The 25,263-nt window shown below is 44.2% G+C and overlaps 1 protein-coding gene across 9 annotated transcripts in view; it reads right to left on the bottom strand.

Annotated features, from left to right (window-relative positions):
• CUX2 (cut like homeobox 2) overlaps positions 1–25,263 on the bottom strand; it is a 552,659-nt gene that overhangs the window by 30,638 nt on the left and 496,758 nt on the right. For all 9 annotated transcript variants that reach the window (XM_033955398.1, XM_033955397.1, XM_033955392.1 and 6 more), the window contains 2 exons: positions 19,301–19,402; positions 9,287–10,068 (listed from right to left, as the gene is read on the bottom strand). In XM_033955398.1, the coding sequence (XP_033811289.1) occupies positions 9,287–10,068; positions 19,301–19,402 (884 nt within the window). The remainder of the gene's footprint in view (positions 1–9,286; positions 10,069–19,300; positions 19,403–25,263) is intronic.

Here is a 25,263-nt window from a genome sequence, read left to right as displayed (position 1 = left end):
GCCTTCAAAACAGAAACCCAGTGGAAGAGGAAGGTGCATCAGGCGGACAAAGAGACAAAATACGGTCTCACCTTGATTCTGCTACACTACAGACAGTGTCTCCCTGTAACTCAGACAAAACAACTAAAACCACAACTGGGAACTTAACTAACTTCAATACTGTTGCCCATGCTGACATTGTTGAGATAATAGACACAATGAGCCCTTCTGGCTCCAACCTGGAACCCTGTCTGCCACAACTCCTAGTGGCGGTGAAAGACGCCTTTGCAAACTCCATTCTTCCTCTCAACACCTCTCTACAAATGGGCATAGTGCCCGCAAACTGGAAGTCGGTGGTCGTCAGACCAATTTTGAAAAAACCCACACTTGACCCTAACATGTCCAGCAATTTTAGACCGGTCTCCAACCTAACTTCATCTCCAAGATCCTGGAAAAAACAGTGTTATCCCAATTACATTCCTTCATCGACGAACAAGGTGCCCTATCGTCTTTCAATCGGGATTCAAACCATCCTCCTCGACATTATCGACGACTGCTGGAAACTCATGGACAAGGGTAATGATGTCCTTCTGGCCATCCACACTATTGACCATCCTCTCCTCACTGAGCAGCTCTTTAAAATTGGAATCCGAGACATTGCGCTACGATGGTTCTCCTCTTTCCTGAATAACAGATTCCAAAGCGTTCTGATCAACATGCTATCGAAAACAAAACCGATCAAATACGGTGTTCCGCAGGGGGCTCTGCTATCCCCCCTACTACTCAATCTCTACATTAGACCTGTCTTAGAGATAGCCTGCAAATATCAAATACAGATTCATTCCTTCGCTAGGAGAAGCCTGCAGTGCCCAGATTGCGGAACTTCTAACCAGCCTCTCGGAGATCAAAAACTGGATATCCGTCAACAAATTACAACTAAACAACTTTAAGATAGAACTCCTTTGGATCTGCAAAGAACGTCCCTCACTATGCTGGGACTCGACTACTATAACTGCAAGAGACCAAGTGCACAGCTTAGGAATACTCCTTGATGGCAACCTGTTGCTTTCCGACCATCTCTTTCAGGTGGTTATCTTCCTCATTTTACTACCTATGACAGCTCCGAAAAATAAAGAACTACTTTTCAGAATCTGACTTTGCCCAACTACTCTATGCTTTAGTGCTCTCCCGCATGGATTACTGCAATGCGCTATTCAACGGTCTCACGGTGAAGAATGTACGACGTCTCCAGCGTGTTCAAAATGCGGTGATCAGGGTTCTGAAAAACCTTCGTGCCCATGACCCTGTCTCTCAGGTTCTAGCATCGGCTCACTGGCTACCCGTAGTCAAAAGTTGTGTTTTCAAGAGCCTATGCTAGCGTTCAAATCCTCGCACGACATGGCACCGGGCTACATGACGACTAAGCTTCCTCCGTACGTGCCGAACCACTCCCAGGATGAAATACACCTCAGAACGCCCCCTGGTCGTGCCCTTCAACTGCAAACAACGATCCTACTCTCACTTCATACCGAGCCACTAGAATCGACTGCCCCCACAGATCAGATCCCTTGAAAGACTCCTCAGCTTTAGAAAAGCAATAAAAACATACCTCTTCACCTAAACCCCTGCCCTTGACTGACAGACTACGAAGAAATGTATATTGGTACCAGAACCAGTATGTGTCACATAAGGATAACTTGTATCATACACTAATTTTCTGTGTGTCAAATTAGGATAAAACTTGTACTGAAAACCTTGCACCATAAGAATAACTATAAGAAACTTTATATTATGTATGTAAATATTAGACCCTAGTATGTATCAAGTTAGGATAAAAACTTGTATCGTAAACTTGTACGGAAATTATATATGTTAAACCTGGAACCTGTTCTGAGCTCTTTGGGGACAACGGGACAGAAAACAAATTAAATAAATAAATAAATAAGAGAGAAGCAAGATGGCCGCGGTGCAGTGAGGACGCCGACTTTCTGTCCTCCTGCTGAAAATTATTTTTACCTTTAATCGAGGATTTCCCCGCTGCCGAAAAGGAGGGCGAGAGCGGCTGCCACAGCCTGGCAACCAGAACTCCCCTCGCAACAACTGGGGACGATAGACGGCTTCCCAATGTCTTCGTCCTGGGTCAAGCCGGCTATGCTGAGTCGGAGGAAGGTTTCGGCACTCGGGAGCGAAGTATCGCTCAGCCCAGCAGGACCTGTCCCTCCCCAGCAGCCACGAGAAGGGGGAACTACAGCGGCTCAGAAGGGACAGGAAACTATTTCCCTTCTTGAGCTGGAGGGCTTACCGGTGTCCCTGGATGTACACCTGGCAGCTGAAGAGATTGAGGAGAAGGCAGATAATCCTATCCCAGAGGGAGGACAGATTCCACCTATTCCCCCACTGGAAAGGCCAGCAGGGCTCAGTCTTGGGCCCGTTCCTTTTCAACATATTCATAGGTGACCTAACTCAGGGGCTTCAAGGTAAGGTAACGTTATTTGCTGACGACGCCAAACTATGCAATATAGTGAGAGATGGCAATTCACCCGATAGTATGACACAGGACCTACATTTGTTGGAGCTTTGGTCCTCGACCTGGCAGCTGGACTTCAATGCTAAGAAATGCAAGATCATGCATCTCGGCAGCAGAAATCCGTGCAGAACTTAGACCTTAGCTAGAACTTCAACAGAACGAGACTTGGGAGTGATCATCAGCGCAGACATGAAAACTGCTGATCATGTGGAGAAGGCTTCATCTAAGGCAAGACAGTTGTTAGGTTGCATCCATAGGAGTTTCGTCAGCCGGAAGCTGAAGTCATAATGCCATTATACAGAACCATGGTGAGGCCTCATTTGGAATACTGTGTGCAATTCTGGAGGCCACACTACCGAAAAGATGTGCTGAGAGTAGAGTCGGTGCAACGGATGGCCACCAGGATGGTCTCGGGGCTCAAGGATCTATCGTACGAGGAAAGGCTGAAAAATTTGCGGCTGTACTTACTCGAGGAACGTAGGGAGAGAGGAGACATGATCGAGACGTTTAAGTATATTACCGGCCGTATCGAGATGGAAGAAGAGATTCTGTTTCTCAAAGGACCCTCAGCCACAAGAGAGCATCCGCTCAAACTCAGGGGCGGGAAATTTCATGGCGACATCAGGAAATATTTCTTCACCAAGAGAGTGGTTGATCCTTGGAACGAGCTCCTGGTGCAGGTGATTGAGGCAAACAGCGTGCAAGAATTTAAGAGCAAATGGGATGCCCATGTGGGATCCCTTAGAGGGTTAAGCCAAGGGAACCTGTCACCAGGAGTGGGATCCCTTGGATAGTAGACTTGGGGGTGGGTCAGTAGAGTGGGCAGACCTGATGGGCTATGGCCCTTATCTGCCGTCATCTTCTATGTTTCTATGGAACAGGTTTAAGGGATACAAAAATCTCAAGTTACCTTAATGCAGGATAGACTATTGCTAGTAAGGAAAGTTGAAAATGTGGAAAATTATACTAAAATGCTTAATTTAAGAATTCTTAACTTTCCTAAAGTACTGGCAATGTCTCCAAGAGATCTATTTAATAAATTTTTAAAGGAAGTGTTTAAATACCCTGAGTCTGGACTTCCACCTTTACATAAGATATATTTCCTTCCAACATCTAAGAAGGCTTCACAACCAGAGGCATTACCTGATTTGACGAGCGCAATGGACTTAACAAGAATATTGGAAACCTCAGTGGATGAAGCCATCTCATAATCTACACTTCTGGTGACTTTTGTTTTCCAACAAGATAAAGAGGCACTTCTTAGGCTTTTTTTTAGGCTTAAAGATTTATGGATTCAAAGATTTATATGTTTCCAGATGTTTCAAAGATTATCCAGACTAGAAGGAAAGAGTTCCTGCAATTGAGACAATCCGTACTGTCTTATGGGTGCTAAATTTCAACTTAGAAACCCTAAATGTTTGATCCTTTTGGATCAACACTCTTACACTTTTTTGACCCTTCCCAGTTACGGTTTTTCTTTGAGGGAAAAGGAGTAATCCCTCCCAGTACCTCCACGTGGACTTAGTCCTTAATAATTTAGAAGATGTACACTGCACTATTGTATGGTTAATTTTTATATTTCTTTGACAAACTATCAGATCCCATGATGGTATGTGTGTATGTGTATTGCTTCTCCCAAATTGTGGACTTACTTTTAGAGAGATTGTTTAATCCCTAGGGAATATACTTTATTTTATTTTCCTATATAACTATATGTAATCTCTCCTTTTTTTCTCCCTTTATATAGATATTGTTATTGTATATCTATAAATTGAATAAATATATAAAAACAAAAAAAAAACAACAACAAAAAAAAAATTAAATAAATAAATAAGTCCATAGGTCATTATTGAAATGGCCTGGGAAAATCCACTGCTTATTCCTAGGATAAGCAGCATAAAATCTGTTTTACTACTCTGACTATCCACGGCTTTGCGAAGAGAAACAAGTGTGGCTGTAAGGCAGCAGGAGGAGGGAGCTAAGCAGAACATGTAAACACCTATGAGAGGGAGGCACGAACTTGAGACACAAAATGGAGGGAGGGAGAGGAGTGCGTTGGGATATGGAAGGGAGAAATAGGGGCAGCACAACAAAGAAAAATGGGGAGACCCAATGATCCACAGTGAAAACAATCCACCGATGAAAACAAAAACAAAAACAGTGGATACACATGTTCTGGAGATAATTTATTAAACACTGACATATAAAACCATGAAAATTCAATTAAAAAAATACAATGATAAAAAATACTGTGATAAAAATCCAACCGGACCCAAAGAGGAGCCTGCTGGGACACAGAAGGAGGGAGCACAAGCTTTGGACAAAGGATGGAAGGAAGAATGGAAGGGGCATGAACTCGGAACACAGAATGGAGGGAGGGTGGGGAGCATGAACGGGACCATAGGATGGAAGAATGGAGGGATTGAGGGAAAGATGCTGAGTTGGGGGAGGGAACAGGAAGGGAGAATTGCTGGGCAAGAATGTCAGGTGAGTGGGAAAGAGATGGTGCACGTGGGGAAATGAAGAAACAGGAGAATTGCTGGGCATAGGGAGGGAGAGAGAATTATTGGATATGGTGGTAGGAGAGGAGGCAGAGATGCATGGGAAAGGGAGAGATGAGAGGGAGAAATGTTGGATGTGGTGGTGGAGAGGGAACAGTGGGATGGATGGAAAGGGATGCAAGAGGGGCCTCAAAGAGGTGGAGAAGGTAGGGAGGGAAAAAAAAGGTTTTCCACTACACTATGCTCAGAGGGAAGGTTCCGGGTCATCCATGGGAAGCCCGCGGCTTTGTGAAGAGAAACATACAAACATACAAAAGTGTAAACCTCCTATCTTTTCTTTCTATTTAATCTACAGTACTTTATTTTGAGGACTATTTCTTTAATGGTTTTATAGACTGTGTACTGTACAGGAGAACAAATTCTTACATGATCGGAGTTACATACAAATTCAACTTAAGAACGGTTTTAAAAACAGAACTCGTTCTTAGCCCAGGGACTGCCTGCATTTGCATACCTTAGGATTCCAATATCTCACCGTATTGGTCTGCCTGGTTTGAAACGGAGGGACACATTTGGAAATCAGCAATATATTCTTTTATTCCTTACAGCATGTTGCATGCTGTGCTTAGTTATCCTTTAAAGTTTTTGAAAGCTCCTCCCATTTACCCATTTTCATCATCAGCAACATGAAAATAAAGCCCAGTGCAGTTGTGCTGATCTTCACCGTACAGAAGTATACTATTTTTACATATATCTGACAAAATTATATTGCATATGCAACCATCAGTGGGCTTGGGATGAAAGGTAGGAGTGAACAGGGTGAGATATTTCTAGAAGAGAAGGTGCGTATTTTTTATGCCAAAGAAGTGTGCAAATAAAAGGAATTCGGGCCCTGATTCTTTAAAGGGCGCTGAGCGATGCCTAGTAATTTCTACTTGAAACTTTAAAATTGTTTAAATGGCTTTAATGGCGTGATAATTGAAAACGCCATTAAAAAACAATTCAAAAAACATTGAAGTTCCGCACGGAAATTGGTGGAAAAGTGGGCGTGGTTAGGGGTGGAATTTGGGCGTGTGAGTGTGTTCCCGCTAAGCTGCGCTGGGGTGCGCTGGCGCACAAAATATTACCTCGCAGCGCACAAGTTTCTCGTCACAGCGCACACAGTGTAGAGCACAGTTCTTCAACCGCCGGTCCGCAAACAAAATCTTGCCGGTCCGCGAAGGATTCGGTCCCCGCCGCAACGAAAGGCCGGCGTCAGCTGACTTGCAACTTCCTGTTGCAGTCGCTGTGCCGGGACTCCTGCCTTCCACCGCGTTTGCCTCCTGCCTTGTCTCCGCACCTCCAGACCAGCAGCGGCAGCTGTGTATGCTTTTAACTTCGGCACAGAGCTGCCCCTAATCAATAGTTTAGCGCGGTTTCATAAGGCAGCCTCGGGGCCTTTGCTAGGCCGGCCCACATCGCATCATCGAAGCGGGCCGGCTATCAAAGGCCCCGAGGCTGCCTCATGAAACCGCGCTAAACTATTGATTAGGGGCAGCTCTGTGCCGAAGTTAAAAGCATACAGAGCTGCCGTTGCTGGTCTGAACTCTTGGGCCGCTGAAGGAGGGCAAAAAGCAGCTGTCCTGGAGGTTTCCCTTCCTCTCGCCTTTACAGGTTCCTTTTTTCCACCTTTTTTTTTTTCCTTCAAACGGCAACGGGCCCCAGCATCGACATCAATCAAGTAAGTTCCACTGTCAATCAAGCGGTTCTGCTCGGCCAAAGCTTCCCCTGTGACATGAGCCACCCTCAGGGGAAAGAAAGTGACCCACAAAGGTGAGGGGAAGGGGGGCAGATGATGGAAGTTGGGGGGGGGGAGAGAGAGAGAGAGAGAGAGAAGGGGCAGATGATGGAATGGAGGAGATGAGAGAGAGAGAGAAGGGGACAGATGATGGAAGTGAGAAGAAGGGAGAGAGAGCAGAAGGCAGATGGATGTCAGTTGAGAAGGGAGAGCAGATGCTGAATGGAAGTGGGGAAAGAACACATACTGGATGGAAGGAGGAGATAAATAAAGGGGGAAGAAAATAGTAAGATAATGGAGGGGTGAGGGAAAGGGGTGACAAGCTGTGTGTAGACACAGTGAAAAGAGGGAAACGGGACTAAATAGTAAGAAAGAATTTAATTTAGATGGAGGCAGAAAATAGAGAAGGAAGACCAGAGAAGAAAAGGGAAGAGAGAGCAGAGAATGATCAGATCTGAGTGGAGGAAATGAGAAGAGAGATATGCTAAAAACCACAGGGGGGAGGGAAGGATAGAGATGCCAGACCATGAGGGGAACAGAAGGAAGATGATGGATGCTAGACCAAATTGGGGGGTGGGGGGGGGGCAGGAGGAGAGATGGCAGGGAAAGACAGACAGTGAATGGAAGGGGCAGATGCTGGACTGAAGAGACAGAGAAGGTTATCATGCTGCTGTACCGGGCCATGGTACGCCCTCACCTGGAGTACTGCGTCCAGCACTGGTACTTTAAGAAGGACACGGTACTACTCGAAAGGATCCAGAGAAGAGCAACTAAAATGGTTAAGGGGCTGGAGGAGTTGCCGTACAGCGAAAGATTAGAGAAACTGGGCCTCTTCTCCCTTGAGCAGAGGAGATTGAGAGGGGACATGATAGAAACATTCAAGGTACTGAAGGGAATAGACTTAGTAGCTAAGGCAGGGAGAACGAGAGGGCACTCTCTAAAGTTGAAAGGGGATAGATTCCATACAAACGTAAGGAAGTTCTGTGGTAGAAAGCAACATATTTATTTGGCTCATAACTTGCTGGCGCCCGATATTTTTAGCTCACAGTGAAAAAAGTTTGCTCACAACACCCGCCCGCTTAGAGGGAACACTGGACTGATGACAGGTATTGGTAGGCATCTTTGTTAGGCACCAGTAAATTAGGCCTATGTCAAATTAGATGCCACTAGATCACGATTCTATAAATGGTGCCTAACTTTGATTGGACAATGAACACTCCACTGAAGATCACTGATGTAAAAAAAAAAAAAATCTTATTTCAATAAAGGCTGTGGACCCGACACAGCACTGTGTTTCGGCACATAAAGACGCCTGCATCAGGGGTCACTGTAGCATTAAGATTCACGAATAACAGGTCCTTTGTTAAAACAAGACTGGGTCAATCAGCGCTTGGTCCTTCTTTTGCACGTTTGATTGACCCAGTCTTGTTTTAACAAAGGACCTGTTATTCGTGAATCATAATGCTACAGTGACTCCTGATGCAGGCGTCTTTATGTGCCGAAACACAGTGCTGTGTCGGGTCCACAGCTTATGTATGTGTCCTTTATTGAAATAAGATTTTTTTTTTAACATCAGTGATCTTCAGTGGAGTGTTCATTGTCCATTCCCACTGTCTTCTGCGTGTTCCTGAACCCGTGTTTTTTTTTTTGTCCTGTTGGACTTTTTGGTGTTTGCCTAACTTTGATTGACATGTGGAAGATACCATTTCCAACAATGCCTACCAATTTAGGTGCGGTTTATAGAATCAGGGCCTTGGTTCATTAGGCCCAAACAGGGATAACAGACCCCCCTAAATTTGGGAGGTACCTATGAGTAGATAAGGCTCTTAAGTAAAGCACTTATTTTAAACCAATTTAGACCCTTAACTGAAAATAGGTTTCTAACTTTAGGCATCCAAATCCTAGGGTTACCATATTTTGGGCCGCAAACTCCAGACACATGACCCCGCCCCATCCCGTTCTGCCTCCATCCCTATTCTGCCCCGAGCCCCGCCCCCACAAAGTCTCCTCTCTTCTTCCTGGATGAGCTCCAGCCATGTATGGAGGGCCTGGAGCATGCGCAGATGTGTGTGATGTCATCCGTGCATACTCAGAGGCCCTTCAGATGTGGCCAGAGGTCTTCGGGGCTTTCCAAAACCCAGGCAAACTGGACAGTCCTCTAAAAAGAGTTTTCCCGGACATCTGGTAACCCTACCAAATCATATGCCCTATAAATTTAGGCCTGACTTCAGTCTCCTCCTTTAAGGACCTAGCACTGGATATCAGCCCTGACCTGTCCCTTCCTCTGGTCCCATTCTCTTTTTATGTTCTTAAATTTAGGTGAATAGTAAAAACAGTCTCCTAAATTTAGACAATGAGGTAGGGAACATTTTAGTTTGCCAGACTTAGGTACCTAACTCCTTAATGCAAGTGTTTAAATCTTTTGAATGATCAGCTTTTACATTTCTTTGTCTCAGAATGAAAATAGAAGTAGATCATGGTCATATCATAGCCAAACTCTACCTTTTCTCCAAAGATCCTCTGGCAGATTCCATTTTTGGCCAGTTTCTCCTTCACCTGCCTGGTCAGATCCAAGGTGTCCACCTCCCTGTACATGTACATCTCATACTGTTCTGGAGTGAGAGGAGGAACAGTTGGCTTAAGAGTCCTTGGAACATAAGCTGGATAGTAGGAAAGGCGATTCAGATTTGGTGACTCGGGGACACCACATTCTGTTTTCACCTCTGTGACTTTATGAAGTTCTTCTTCCCCTACAGTAATTTCCTCTTCATTGGGAACAGTCTCTCCATTGTCACCTCGTTGCCAGAGCCTGCCGTTGACCATACTTGAATAGCTTGATGATGAAGACGATAGTGAAGGTGACACTGAGGTGTAGGGCCGGCTGAGTATACTCCTTTCCGAAGCCCAGTGCTGGTCAAAATATGACCCGGCATCACCAATCTCGGTCTTCACTTTCCGGATAATGCTCTGTACAAAGGCCGCTGGAGAAAGAACATTTAATGGAGTTTGTATAGAGCTGACACTAATGCTGTTCCCTGATGTCCCTTCTTCCTGTTTAATGTAAACCTGAGGCAAACTTTGACCGGTGACAGCAGCTAATATGGAGCGATCAGAGGGTGGTGTAGGAATTGACCTTTTGCTATTTCCAGTCTCGATTTCCAGAAGAGCCTGCTGTTGGGCCTCCATCTCCCTGCGGGCCTGTTCCAGGATACTTTTAATGGCATCTTCTGAGTTGCTGTTGCCATTTGAGGATGCCTGAGGGCCAACAGTACTCTTTGTCTCACCTGCATATAAAAATAAGACAACAAAAAGCTTCTCAGATAGCTAGCTGGCAGTGGTCTCCAAGAGCAGAACATACAATTAAAAAAACTCATTGATCCCCAAGACCCAAATATCAGAAATTAAGGAAAGCCTATCCTTAGGGAGCTCATGGTAGATAACTGAAGTAGAGACCATCCTTCAAGCCAAGCATCACCAACAGAGTGGAGGAATAACCTAGTGGTTAAAGAAGCAGGCTGAGAACCACAAAAACCATGGTTCAAATCCCACTTGTACTTCTCGTGACCTTGGGTTGGGAAATAACTATATAGTACCAGACCTGTCATTTGCCATAAGCTCCGATTTGGAAAAGGTAAGTAACCGAATCTAAAATTCAAATCCAATCCAACTGAAAAAGTGACTTCTGTGTCACTTTGATTCAATCTTTCCCAACCTCCGTCTTACATCAGATTATCAACTGGGTGGGTTTTTTGTTTGTTTTTTTTGTTTTACTTTTTTATAATAATACAACATGAGCAGGATACAGTTTGTGAAGTATGTTAACATAATATCTAATCGAATCTAATCTTCTATTTGTGCGCCGCTCATACCTATACAGGCTCAAGGCAACTTTAAAGAGAGGAGAGAGGGGAGAGGAGGGAGGAGAGGGGAAGAGGATAGGTAGGAGGGGAGAGATAAGGGGGGGGAGTGAAGGGGGGGGAGTGAAGGTGGGAGGGGAAGGGTAGGAGAAGAGAAGAGGGTGCAGGAGATTAAGTATAGAACAGATATCCTCTCAACAACTACACGTTCTGAGCAATACATAGCCCAACCCTCCCCCAACGACCCCTATGGTGTGTAGTTCTACTCCTCCAAACTCTGGAAGGTCTTAAAAGTACAGTCCAAACTCAGAAGAAATCCATAAAGTCTACTAACATGCCAAATATTTCTATATGAAGCATGCTGTATATCTCTATTGCAGGGGGCAATCAAATGAAGATCTCTGATTATATAAATGATGCCTAAAATTAGCCACCTAGATCGGCATGCGTAGCCAATTTAGGCACCTAACTTAATTATTTAAAAAGCTTAAATCAGTGTCAATAATTGGCAGTTAACAACTTGCAATTGACGTTGGATGGTAGGCGTCTAACTTGGTAAATGCCTACTACTTTCAGATAGGTGCCTAGTCCAAAGCGTCTACCAGAAAGTAGGTGTGGTTAGAGGGTGGGTCATGGGTGTGTTTTACATGTAGGTGCCTATTTTGGACGTAGGCGTCAGTATTTAGGCCAAGAAAACCCCAGCATAAATAGGGTGCACCTAAGGTTAGGATGTGTATCAATGCCTAAGCCGAGTTTAGGTGCCACTAAATTCTATAAAGTGCGCTTAACTTATATAGAATCGCGCCTAAACGCCACACTACTTAGGCACCATTTATAGAATCAGGCCCAAAAAAGCCTAGTAACTGCAGTGCCCCCTAACTGGTGGTCCTGAGGTAGGATTACCAGAAGTCCGGATTTCCCCGGACATGTCCTCCTTTTGAGGACACATCCAGGGGTCCAGTTTTTCAAAACCCGGCACTGTGTCCGGGTTTTGAAAAGCTTGGATCAAACCACTATCAGGCAGAAGCGCACCTGTGCATGTGCAGATGCCGCACGATGACGTAAAGTGTGGGCGCGTGATGTCATCGCATCACATCTGCGCATGCGCTCCTACCCAAGAGCAGGCAGCGAGGGGGTGGGGCTAGGGCGGGACTGGAGCATAACAGGGCGGGGATGGGTGGAACTGGGCAGGCCTCGGGGCAGGTCTAGGGGGTCCGGATTTTCCAAATGGAAAATCTGGTAACCCTATCCTGAGGCAATATAATAATAATAATAATAATAACAGCTTATATACCGCAATACCGTGAAGTTCTATGCGGTTTACAGAAGATTAAGCATGAGGAGGAACAACAAACACGCACAAAAGTCATGAAGGAGAGATGCTATCAACCAGGGTATATTCCATCTAACAGACGTCTTTATTCATCTGGACTCAACACGGCCAGAGTTTCGGCACCAAAGTGCCTTTTTCAAGAGTCAAACACGTGTTGCGTCCAGATGAATAAAAGACTTCCGCTAGATGGAATATTGCCTGGCTGATAGCGTCGTGGAGGTATTCTTCTGGTTTTCCTTGACGATGCAATATGATGAGGAAAGAGAGAAAAAAAAAACCCCCAAAAGGAATTGACCCAAAAATATCCACAAAGAAGAAAATCCAGAGAAAACCAAAAAAAACTCTGTGGAGTGACGATGTTCCTAAATGGACTTTATTTGAAAGTATCAAAGTTCCAAAGGTACACTGAAATCATCCACATAAAATAATTCTATCCACATAAAAATAAATCATCCACATAAGAGCCTTAAAGGACCTAGTCCGCTAGGGATACAGGACCCAACACGGTCCGCGTTTCGACAAAAAGTCTTCTTCAGGAGTCCCTGGGGGTCCTATAAAGGTGAGTACGTGGGAAACAATTGTGAGGAAACAGAGAGACACACAGTCACTTTTGTTTTGCTCGGATTACTGTCTCCTGTATTAAAAAAAAAAAATTCCTGTGGTTCTTTCTTATACAGTAATAAGGGCTGTTTGCATCAAACATAAATGTTGCCATGGCTGCATGCTCCTACTGTTTATAAGAAAGGTATCAGAATATCAACGCCCGGGATTACAAGGGAAACAGCAGGTGCATGAAGAATAATGTAGAGGGTCATTTTTACATGCTACTTACCCATGAAAAAGGACGGTCTGAAAACTGCCTACCCTTAACCCGGCAAACAGTTATGTGGGGAGTTGTATAACACAAAGGCTTTAAGCCATGTTAAGGGGAAGCCTCTTCAGAGGCATGCATTGAGCAGGATTTAGGACACAGCAAGCATGCATTGCATTCCCAAATGTACACGTGATATTTCTCAGCCAGATTTAGCCATCGAAAGGAGGGGCAACATTTGTGGGCCAGTTAAACCAGAGAGCAATTTTGAAAGGGAAAGGACACGCTGACTTTCACTTTGAAAATCTGTAAAAGGCCTGCGGTTGCAATGCTCTCATGGCCGTAATCTAATATAATAAAAGGCTAGCCGCGCATGCGCACTCCCACTGCGTGCGCCGGTTTTCCGTGAGTTGTAGGGCCCCGCAGGTAGGAGTGCGCATGCGCGCTTAGGGTTCTGTGTATTGTTTGTTGTTCGGTCTGGCCTGCTCCCTGCTCGCCTTGCCGTATTGTACTTTTAAGTTGAAAGACGCGGTGGTGGCTCCTCTCACGATCCCCGCCTGCGTTGGACTTCCGACGCAGGTGGGGATCATGAGAGGAGCCATGCCGCGTCTTTCAACTAAAAAGTACAATACGGCAAGGCGAGCAGGGAGCAGGCCAAACCGAAGCTCCAAATTTCTCCCCGATGTCGGCTTCAGGCGGCGCGGAGGCTGTCGGCTTCTGATGGCCGCGCAAATCTCCTCACTGTCTCTCCCGGATGTCGGCTTCAGGTGGTAAGAGATTGGGAAGCTGCGCTTTGGTGGGGGAAGTGGTGGGTGAGCTAGAGAGGGAGGGAGCAACAGCCGGCCGAGGTGAGGGCCTTTCTCTATAGCAGGAACTCTGAAGAGATGGGGGGAGGGAGAAAAAGGAAGGGAGGCCTATTGCTGGACAGGGGGATAGGAAAGAGGTGCTGATGGACAGGGGAACAGACGGGGGGGGGGAAGGAAGGGAGGCCTACTGCTGGACAGGGGGACAGGAAAGAGGTGCTGATGGACAGGGGAACAGACGGGGGGGGGGGGAAAGGAAGGGAGGCCTACTGCTGGACAGGGGGACAGGAAAGAGGTGCTGATGGACAGGGGAACAGACGGGGGGAGGGGGAAAGGAAGGGAGGCCTACTGCTGGACAGGGGACAGGGGGACAGAAAAGAGGTGCAGATGGACAGGGGAAGAGACGGGGGAAGAAAAAGGAAGGGAAGTCTACTGCTGGACAGGGGGACAGGAAAGAGGTGCTGCTGGACAGGGGGGAGATAAAAAAAGGGAAAAGGACTGCTGCTGGATAAGGGGAGCAGTGAAAGGGTGGTGGTGGACACAGGGAAGGTAAAAGGAAGGGAGAATAGGTGGACAGCCGAGGAAAAATAAAGACACAAAGAAAGACAGAAATACAGAAAGTGGATAAGGAGAGAGAGAGAGAGAAAGAAATAAACACAGACACACACACATATATTCTAGCACCCGTTAATGTAATGGGCTATAACACTAGTAATGATAATATGATGTGTTGATGATAATGAAATTAACCAGAAATTATTGGGTTCAGCGATAACTCTGCCTTCTAAATTCTTGTGACAAAACCCACCAGCTCTTCTGTATTAATATATTTTGTTATTTCTTAAACATTGTTATCTGGCTTGAGCTGCTATACTGGCTAAGCAGAATATAAATGTATTAAACTTTTGGTTATGCTGCAGAAGGACCCACAACTGCATTACAAAAATACGTTTAATCTTTCATTATTAAAATACCAGTAACTGAAGTGCCACCTAATTTGTGGTCCTGAGTGCAGTGCGTTGTACAGGAGAGATTTATGCCTGTTCACTATCGATTTTGTTCACCTTATCCATTCTGGTTTTCTGATACTCTGGGTACCACCAGCAGGGACCCCTGAGGAAGGAGTGTTTCTTCGAAACACGGACTGTGCGGGTCCGGTCCACAGGAACATTGGGACCAGTTGTATTGGATACATACTTTTTATGCAGTTCATGCATTTTGGTTTTTAAGTTTTTTGTTTTTGTTATTTTAATAAATTCCTGTGCTATGTACATTTCTTGCAGTATTGTTTTTGTTTGCTTGGTCATAGAATGAAAATACACTATGCTAAGATGTATAAGAATGACACTGTAAATGTGCAACTGGAGGAGAAGCAGGCAAGAAATAAAGAACCGAGGTGCCAATTTTGGAGCCAGTGTAATAGTTGCAGTACTAACACACTGCCAGTAGAGAGCAGCAAGCTCCACACATTTTTACTGGCCTGTTTGTATTAGAAGGGTAGCTTTGTCCACATTTTTTGAGATACTTTTTAACAGCAGAAAAAGACAAATTTGGTCCATCTAATATCCCTAGCAAGGTGGCTAGAGTTGTACTTGCTGCTCTTTTCAGGCCACACCCCTTCATGCCTTTGGTTAGGGTTGTACCTGTCACAAAGCAGGTTGCATTCCTCTATGCCTTTCTTTAAGGTTATGCCTTAACATAAAAAATGATAGAAGACAAAGATCTGCACAGCCCATCTGGTCTGCCCAACAAGGTAGAATATAATGCACATATCTGATCTGTTTTTAACATATAGAAGGAAAGACAAAGCATAAGGGGCCTTCAAATCAGGGAAAGCAAGCACAGTTTATTATGACCCGACACAGGCCGTGTTTTGGCATCTTCACCTGTGTCAGGGGTCTAAATAAAATAAAGGTACATATATAAAAACAGGCAAATCATGAAAATGAAGGAAGTACCGTATTTTTTGCTCTATAAGACGCACTTCACCCCCCCCCCAAAGTGGGTGGAAATAAGGGTGCGTCTTATGGAGCAAATACCCCCCCCACACACACACACACACCTTCCCCCAATCCATCTCCTTTGCTCTCATTGGTCTGTTCTTGCGCTTGAGACAGGGCACTGAAGAGCCCCGCCTCACCAAGCTGGGGTGCGTGCAGTTCCACTCTTCCTTCTCGCGACTGAGCGCGTTCTGTACATGTGCAGCGGCTGCAGAAAGAGAGTGGTAAAGGGCTATTGCTAGCGGTGGAATCGCAGTCGGTTAAATGGTGCAGCGGGGAGCCAAGGGGTTTGTCTAGCGACAAGCAGGTGATAAGGAAAATTTCTATGGCTTTTGCCATGAAAGGGGCTCACCGACCTTGGGTTTCTTTGCTGCCAGGGAGAGCTATAAGGTAGAGTGTACGTGAGAGAGAAGGGCAGCTGCTCAGAAATGAGGGGTCATGGGCCGGAGAACCCTGCCACTGCCTTGGACAGTCCGTGCTGTGTAAGCCTTCAAAGCCCAAACCATCTGATCTGCGTTTGCCGTTCTCAGGTATATTTTGGATATTTTCAGTACTTTAAATTGCCCTTGAAATATTATGTTGTGGTTTTATTGTATGATGATAAATTGATAAATAAACTGAGTGTATTTAGTATGGGCCCTAGTGGATGGAGACAGATAATAGTGGTAAATGGAGTTTGCTCGGAGGAAAAGGATGATGTCAGTGGAATGCCAAAGGGTTCTGCCCTTGGGCCAGCTATATTTAACATCTTTGTGAGTGATACTGCAGAAGGACTGTCTGGCAAAGTTTGCCATTTTGCAGATGATACCAAGCTCTGTAATAGGGTAGAAACCTGGAAGGTGCGGATATCGAGGTGGGATCTAGCAAAGCTTGACGAATGGTCCGGTAATTGGCAACTAAGATTTAATGCTAAAAAATGCAAGGTCATCACTTGGGCTGCAAAAATCCAGAAGAACAGTATACTGTGTGCAATTCTGGAGGCCACACTACCAAAAAGATGTGCTGAGAGTAGAGTCAGTGCAACAGATGGCCACCAGGATGGTCTCGGGGCTCAAGGATCTATCGTATGAGGAAAGGCTGAAAAATTTGCGGCTGTACTCACTCGAGGAACGTAGGGAGAGAGGAGATATGATCGAGACGTTTAAGTATATTACCGGCCGTATCGAGATGGAAGAAGAGATTCTCTTTCTCAAAGGACCCTCAGCCACAAGAGAACATCCGCTCAAATTCAGGGGTGGTAAATTTCATGGCGACACCAGGACATATTTCTTCACCGAGAGAGTGGTTGATCCTTAGAATGAGCTCCCGATGCAGGTGATTGAGGCAAACAGCTTGCAAGAATTTAAGAGCAAATGGGATGCCCATGTGGGATCCCTTAGAGGGTTAAGCCAAGGGAACCTGTCACCAGGAGTGGGATCCCTAGGATAGTAGACTTGGGGGTGGGTCAGGAAAGTGGGCAGGCCTGATGGGCTATGGCCCTTATCTGCCATCATCTTCTATGTTTCTATGTACTTCAGCGTACGGAAAAAAAGCGGGACGTGGGGTTGATTGTGTTTGATGATCTCAGGGTGACAAAACAGGTAGAAAAGGCAATGGTCAAAGCCAGGTGATGATGCTTTTGTCTAAGTCTCTGGTGAGGCTCCATTTGGAATATTGTGTGCAGTTTTGGAGATATAAGATGGAGTTGCTACAAAATTGGTTATTGGACTTCATCATAAGTCATAAGGGGACAGATCTTAATATGTATACTTTGGAAATAAAATATTTTGGAAACCATCCACATTAGTCTTTTTCCTTTGACTTCGTTTCCTTTCTCCTTTTTTTTTTTTTTTAATCTTTTTAAATTATTGTTAACCGAGTCGAGCTCCTTATTTGGTTGATGACCTGGTATACAAAGCTAAGTTTTAGTTTAGTTTAGAGGGGATATCTCCATGGTGTTAATGTACAGGAAGTGAGTCTCTTTCAAATGAAGGAAAACTCCGGAAGGAGAAGGCACAGGATGAAGTGATAGGCTCAGCAGTAATTTAAGGAAATTGTGGTAGATGCATAGAATATTCTCCTGTTAGAGGTAGTGGAGACAAAGACCGTTTCTAAATTCAAGATAGCATGGGACAGGCATGTAGGATCTCTTCGAGAGAAGAGGAAATAGTAGATGCTGTGGAGGGGCATACTGGATGGGCCATTACGTCTTTATCTCATGTTTCTATGTAACAACAACAACAACAAAAAAATGTTATTACATAGTGTTATCAGATCAAAAAGAGGAGAAGGATCCTCACATTGAGAGCTGTTTTGTACATTATATATAAATATATTTGCTATTTGCCAAAGTTTATATTTTTAACACTATATTAGTGCACTTAAGACTCCTGACGCACGCAATATTGCTGAAACATGGCCCATGTTGAGTCGTGCATATCGAATGAGGAAAAGCTGTTCACTGATTGGATAGAAACAAAGAAACATGACAGCAGATAAAAGCCAAATGGCCCATCTAGTTTGCCCATCCGCAGTAACCATTATCTCTTTCTCTCTCTGAGAGATCCCACGTGCCTATCCCAGGCCCTCTTGAATTCACAGTCTCTGTTTCCACCACCTCTTCCGGGACACTGCTCCATGCATCTACCACTCTTTCCGTAAAAAAGTATTTCCTCAGATTACTCCGGAGCCTATCACCTCTTTACTTCATCCTATGCCATTCTCATTGTAGTTTCCTTTCAAATGAGACTCGACTCATGCACATATATTACGTAGGTATTTAAACGACTCTATCATATCTCCCCTCTCCCGCCTTTCCTCCGAAGTATACAGACCACATACCATTTTAATAGCCTTCCTCTGGACCGACTCCATCCTTTTTATATCTTTTTGAAGGTGCGGCCTCCAGAATTATATACAATATTCTAAATGAGGTCTCACCAAAATCTTATACTGTACAGGGGCATCAATACCTCCTTTTTCCTACTAGCCATACCTCTCCCTATGCAAACTAGCATTCTTCTAGGTTTTGCAGTCACCGTTTCAACCTGTTTGGCCACCTTAAGATCATCACATACAATCATACCCAAGTCCCGCTCTTCCGTCGTGCACATAAGTTCTTCACCCCCTAAACTGTACCGTTCCCTCGAGTTATTTGCAGCCCAAATGCGTGATCTTGCATTTCTTAGTATTAAATTTTAGCTGCCAAATTTCAGACCATTCTTCAAGCTTCGTCAGGTCTTTCTTCATGTTATCCACACCATCCGGCGTGTCTACTCTTTTTGTAATAAATACAGATATTTCTTGAATTCCTTTGGACCACACTTGTTTTTTTGGTTTACTATATTATCAAAACTACATGAATTTTGTCATTTTTTTTGTTTTTGGCATATGAATGTTGTAATATTGATCTTTTTCACTATAAAAATTGTTCCCAAATAAGAACACACGGGTGCATAAAGCATTCTTATAGAACAGGCTAACTAGTGCATCTAAATTTCGATGCTTTCTTACAGAGCTGCCTCTAGAACAGACATGGGCAACTCCGGTCCTCGAGGGCCGAAATCCAATCAGGTTTTCAGGATTGGCCCAATGCGTTCAATGCACATTCATTGGGGAAATTCTGAAAACCCGATTGGATTCCGGCCCTCGAGGACTGGAGTTGCCCCACCCCTGCTCTAGAAACTCTCCTAATTCCAGCTAGATGCTACATTGAGGTGGGGGCAACACTCACCCCCTTTCTGAGACTGGATTTCCTTTTTCGCTTGCTCAAGGATATTCTTGATGGCATCATCGGAGCCAGTTTCCGGAGTCCTGATGCGTGGAGTGATGCTGCCTGATCAAAGAGGCATGAGAAGAGAGACGTTAGGTTTCTCGTCTGTCACAAGCTCAAACTGTAGATTTGATATTCGCACTCAAGTTTTGGAAGAAAACATCTCTTCTAACTGGTGACTGATATCAGGAAAGCTACACCTAGGAGCACAGAGCTCCTTACTAGGCTGAAGGGAAACAAAATTTAGTTTAAATGGGGGAACATTTTCAAAATCACCAGAGGGATCACTTTAGAAAATATTTTCCACATTGAAAGAATGTTTTACATGCAGAAAAGGGCTCTTTTAAAATCCCATGTCTGAATGTGCATGCTAACAAAATGGCTCATGTATAGGGTGTCTCAGGAATGTTGTTTGATACATCTGCAATATAACACACGAGTACATACACACACACATACACACAAACACAAAGGGCCTGATTCTATAAATGACACCTAAAGCCTAATGACTCACTTGATTCTGCTAATTTGAGCTACTGTTTTATTCTTTTTATAGATTTTGTAGTGATTGTATTGTATTTTTAATAATTTTTTTTTACTTTATAACATTTTATTGAAGGAAATAAGTAAATATAATATAATACAAACAGATTTTCATTTGAAATAGATTCACAATTATGATATTTTCATACATATTTCTAACATTCCTTCAAAATATATTTCCATATAACCCATATCAATCCCCCTACTACCCCCACCTCCCTTTCCCCATTCCCCCCTCCCCTCCCCTCTCCTATTCACATTGTATTGAAGTAATTAATCAAATTAAATAAAATATGAAATTTATCATTCCTTCAATATACATTTCTATATGACCTATTATTAACCTACCCCTGCATCCCCAATTCTCCCCCCCCAATGGAAGATGACACATATTACCGGGAATTGCAATGTTATAAATGTTTCCAAAGCTTCAATGTAAAATATTAATAATCGTGCTTCAGAGGAAAGATTTTGAATATATGGAATCCCAATTTTTTTTTTTTAAACGTGTACATCTTGGAAACTTACAAACATCCCTAAATTCAAATAAAATTAAACGATGGAGTTGGTTCCTCCAATGCCAAAAACTAGGAGGATCTTTCTGTAACCAATATTGCAAAATACATTTGTGATCAGTCATGCATGCCTTTTGAAATAAAATGCATCTACCTTGTCCATATGCCCCACAAGCAGCAGCTTTACCAAATAACACCCCCCCTTGGGGATTCCACTAATTGACTATCCCACAATGAGCCTAGATATAATAGGATGGCGGACCAGAACGACTTAAGAGGACATTGCTATAACGCATGCGATAACGTATAGGAGATTTATCACATTTAATACAATTGGGAGAATTAACTAATCCCGCATGGAATGCTTGCACTTGTGAGAAATATGCCATATATAACATTCTGTACGTACATTCCCTCCAAACATAGCCCTTAATAATTTTAGGCAATCGATGAATAGCTTGACTAAAATCTTGAAGTGAAATTTGAGTCCCCAACTCATCACTCCATTTTTGTATAATACTATCATATGTTCTATTTGGAATTAAACTCCACCACCACTTATGTAACAAATTTTAGTTAGGCGTTGCTAGGTATCTGTGATTAGGGCACTTAGTCGGACATAACTTTGGCGCCTTTTATAGAATCAGGCCCACACTGCCCGATATTCAGTGCTAATTAGCAGGCCAAGAACAGCTCCTGGCTAGCTAAATACTTATCCGACTAAGCACTAATATTCAGCGCAAGATGGCCGCTGATATTAGCAGTCAGTGGCTAATGCATAGCTGGCTATCCACGGAATTCAGACCACTGGCCAGCTAAGTTGAGCAGTCAAATGAGGCCACTTAAATAGCTGGTCTATATTTGGCTGCAATCAACTTAGCCGGCCGGTTCTGAATATCAGCATGGCTGGCTAAGATTTTAGTGGCCAAAAGCAGACCGGATGCTCAATGCCAGTCACTGGAAATGGCTCCGCATTGAATATCAGGGCTTAGCGCCAACTGTGAGAGTCAGCCGGCCAACTCCCGTGGTCTGAATATCGGCCCTACAAAGTACATGTACACATTTACATCTTTTAAGAGCAGGTATAAATTTGTGTGAAAATCTGTGCATTGCTGACTGTTTATTTTATAAAGGCACGGAGATACCTATGTTATCATTATAAAATCCACAAATCTCCTCACTCTCTCGAAATATTTTGTGGACCATGAGATAATAGGTTTTAATGATATCCCAATCAACACCTCAGTTTTTCATAGGCCCTTTTTGTTCTTTTATTCTCTTCTCTTAGTCACTTCACAGCTCCCCATGTGCCACCCCAGCTCAGACTGTGACTTAGGGCCCGATTCACTAACCTGCCCGATCGTGACCGATCTGTGTCCGATCCGGGCAGGGCTGATTGATTCTGGAAGCCGGAATATCCTAACGGGGGCAATTGGAGGCACGCCCCCATCCGCCGTCACAGATCGCCTGTAGATGGTCTGCGCATGTGTTTGCTGTCTGTTTTTTTGGTTTATTTATAAAAACTTTTTTTTACTGGCCGCGACTCACCTGCTCTCTGCCCTCCTTCCCTGCAGTGCGGGCCCGTGGTTTTAACCCGCGGGTTTAAAGTGGGTTAAAACCACGGGCTCGTACTGCAGGAATACAAAACACAGCAATAAAAATTATTACTAACTCCAAAAAATATGATCATGTCACTCCTCTCTTGCAAGAAGCACACTGGCTACCGATTTCACACAGAATAACATATAAAATCACGCTATTAACATTTAAAATTCAGAAAACTAATACTCCCATATTTTTCTATCGATATTTAATACCTTATTCCCCAGCTAGATCTCTTAGATCAGCTGATCAGTATTTGCTGTCCATTCCATCATTGAAAGTAATTGGCACCAGAAGAACCAGAACTTTCTCTATCTTGGGATCCCAGCTTTGGAACAAACTTCCAATTTTTTTGCGCGTTGAAACTTCCTTAGAAAAATTTAAAAGCAAACTAAAAAGCTATCTTTATAAAGATGCATATGAAACCTAGATCAGATAATCTCTTTGATTTTCTATCATCATTTTAGATCAAGTCTTTAAAAAAAAAAAAATAAAAAAAAACCCCAGTTACTTTTAGACCAAGTTTCTGTAAAACCTTTTAATATCCCTCTTGATGATGTTCTTCCCTAAATGTTTTTTCTTTTTGGTTATTTTATTTTAAACAAATGTAATTTATCCTTGTATTCCTTATGCATCTTCAAATAACTATAGATAAGATTGTATGTTTTTATTGTTTAAATGGTTGTCATTTGTCCCCCCCAAATTACTATTGTTAAACGCATTGAATAATTTGATAAAGCGTTCAGATCAAAACTTTAAATAAAACTTGAAACTTGAAAGGGCGGCAGAGAGCAGGACAGTCGAGGGAGGCAGAGAGCAGGTCGCAGCGGAGAGCAGGAGAGCTGGGAAGCCAGAGTTGAGGGAGGCAGAGAGCAGGTGGCGGCAGAGAGCAGAAGAACCAGAGAGAGAGAGTCGGGGAGGCAGAGAGCAGGTTGCGGTGGAGAGCAGAAGAACCAGAGAGAGAGAGTCGGGGAGGCAGAGAGCAGGTTGCGGTGGAGAGCAGAAGAACCAGAGAGAGAGAGTCGGGGAGGCAGAGAGCAGGTTGCGGTGGAGAGCAGAAGAACCAGAGAGAGAAAGTCGGGGAGGCAGAGAGCAGGTTGCGGCGGAGAGCAGAAGAACCAGAGAGAGAGAGTCGGGGAGGCAGAGAGCAGGTTGCGGCGGAGAGCAGAAGAACCAGAGAGAGAGAGTCGGGGAGGCAGAGAGCAGGTTGCGGCGGAGAGCAGAAGAACCAGAGAGAGAGAGTCGGGGAGGCAGAGAGCAGGTCGCGGCGGAGAGCAGAAGAACCAGAGAGAGAGAGTCGGGGAGGCAGAGAGCAGGTCGCGGCGGAGAGCAGAAGAACCAGAGAGAGAGAGTCGGGGAGGCAGAGAGCAGGTCGCGGCGGAGAGCAGAAGAACCAGAGAGAGAGAGTCGGGGAGGCAGAGAGCAGGTCGCGGCGGAGAGCAGAAGAACCAGAGAGAGAGAGTCGGGGAGGCAGAGAGCAGGTCGCGGCGGAGAGCAGAAGAACCAGAGAGAGAGAGTCGGGGAGGCAGAGAGCAGGTCGCGGCGGAGAGAAGAAGAACCAGAGAGAGAGAGTCGGGGAGGCAGAGAGCAGGTCGCGGCGGAGAGCAGAAGAACCAGAGAGAGAGAGTCGGGGAGGCAGAGAGCAGGTTTATTTCAGGGCTGCAGGGCTGGCAGGACAGTCGGAAAGGATGTGAGCGACTGGTCCCCAGCAGTCGCTCCTTGGTGATTGGCCAGCCCAGTCGGTGTTCAAGAAAAAAGTTTTGTGAATCGCGTCCCTCCCTACTTTGCATGCACGGATCAGAATCAGACTGGTACACAGGTAAGTGAATCGGGTCGGAGGGAAATCAGGTCGCAAACCGATCGGTACACGATCGGTTTGCTTAGTGAATCTAGCCCTTTATACATCTATTCCACTAGGACCAGAATCTGGATTACTGTATTTTTATGCATATAATGTGTGCCAGCTGCATAACCCTACCCCCCAAATTCTATGTATGGTGACTAAAGTTACATGCACAACTTATTTAATGAACCAGGATAACTGGCCACTAACGAGCAATTCTAGAGAGTAACTGGCACAAATGGTTTGCGTGTGTTTGATTGGGGGGTTTGGTATTTCAAAATGTCAATTGTGATGGGCATCCACCCACTGGGTTCTTGTACTGAGCAACATTTGCTGTCTTAGTTTTCCAGTGCTGTTTTTCTGCCTGCTCTGTTTTATAATGCCTTTGATCCTGGTTGTATGTCCCTTTGCAGTTGCTAATAAAGATAATTAAAAAAAAAAAAAAAAAAAAGAATTTATATACACTTGCGTTGATCTGAAATGGGGGCGTGGCCATGGAAGGCTCTACATTCCAATAAATGACCTGTACTGTAATAGAATACGTGTGATTTGCACAGAAGTTAGGCCTGGGAGTTTACACTGGGTTTTAGTTGGCACAAATGGCCGTGCCTACATTTTAGACACGGGGCAGGCCAATATGCATATTCTATAAACCATGCCTAAGTTTAGGTGCAGTTTACAGAGTAGCGCTAAACGTGTTTTTTCCCGCACTGTTTTTTCTGGTGCCATATATAGAATCTGGCCCATAATGTGTGGTATGCCTATTAATTTTTCTTAGACATGTTAAGTACAAATTAAAACATTTGTTTAAGGGCTTTTTTTTGGTAAAAGTTTTTGTAGGTATCAGTGCAAAAAAATAAACGGCAAAAAAATCTAAAAAGAAAAGCCTGATAAACAAATACGCTAATTTTGCAATTAATGCATCTAAGTACAAATACAGTGGTATAGTGTGCTCATGCACAGCACAGCCAGGCGTGGTTGGAAAAAAGATGTATAAAGCCTGCATTAACCCTCCCCCAATTCTGTAAAGGGCGTGCAAATTTATGCGCATAAAACTGCACACAGTTCTGAGATGCGCACAGCTAAATTGGCTAATGAGCCAATAATTGAGTACTATCAGTTATTGGCGTTAATTAGCAATAATTTGGATTTGCGCTTACACCTTGCTAGGTGCTATTCTCTAAAGATCTGTTCGCAAATCTTATGGCGCACAGCTGAAAAGGGAGCATGGGAAATGCACGAACAGGTCAGAGGCGTTCTAAAAATGTCGGCAATATTACCGAATTTCAGGGAGCTGCGCTTAAATTACGTACCAGGATTTACACCAGCTTTTAGTCGGTAGAAATCCTTGTGCTCAAAGTTTTACACAAAAATCGGCTCTAAGTTCCAGTCTGTAAACAATGCCCAAATACTGCTCCAAG

The sequence above is a fragment of the Geotrypetes seraphini genome, chromosome 8 (assembly GCF_902459505.1).
Source record: "Geotrypetes seraphini chromosome 8, aGeoSer1.1, whole genome shotgun sequence".
Lineage (NCBI taxonomy): Eukaryota > Metazoa > Chordata > Amphibia > Gymnophiona > Dermophiidae > Geotrypetes > Geotrypetes seraphini.
The sequence above is the reverse complement of the archived record's forward strand: the minus strand, read 5'-3'. Positions and strand labels throughout refer to the sequence as shown.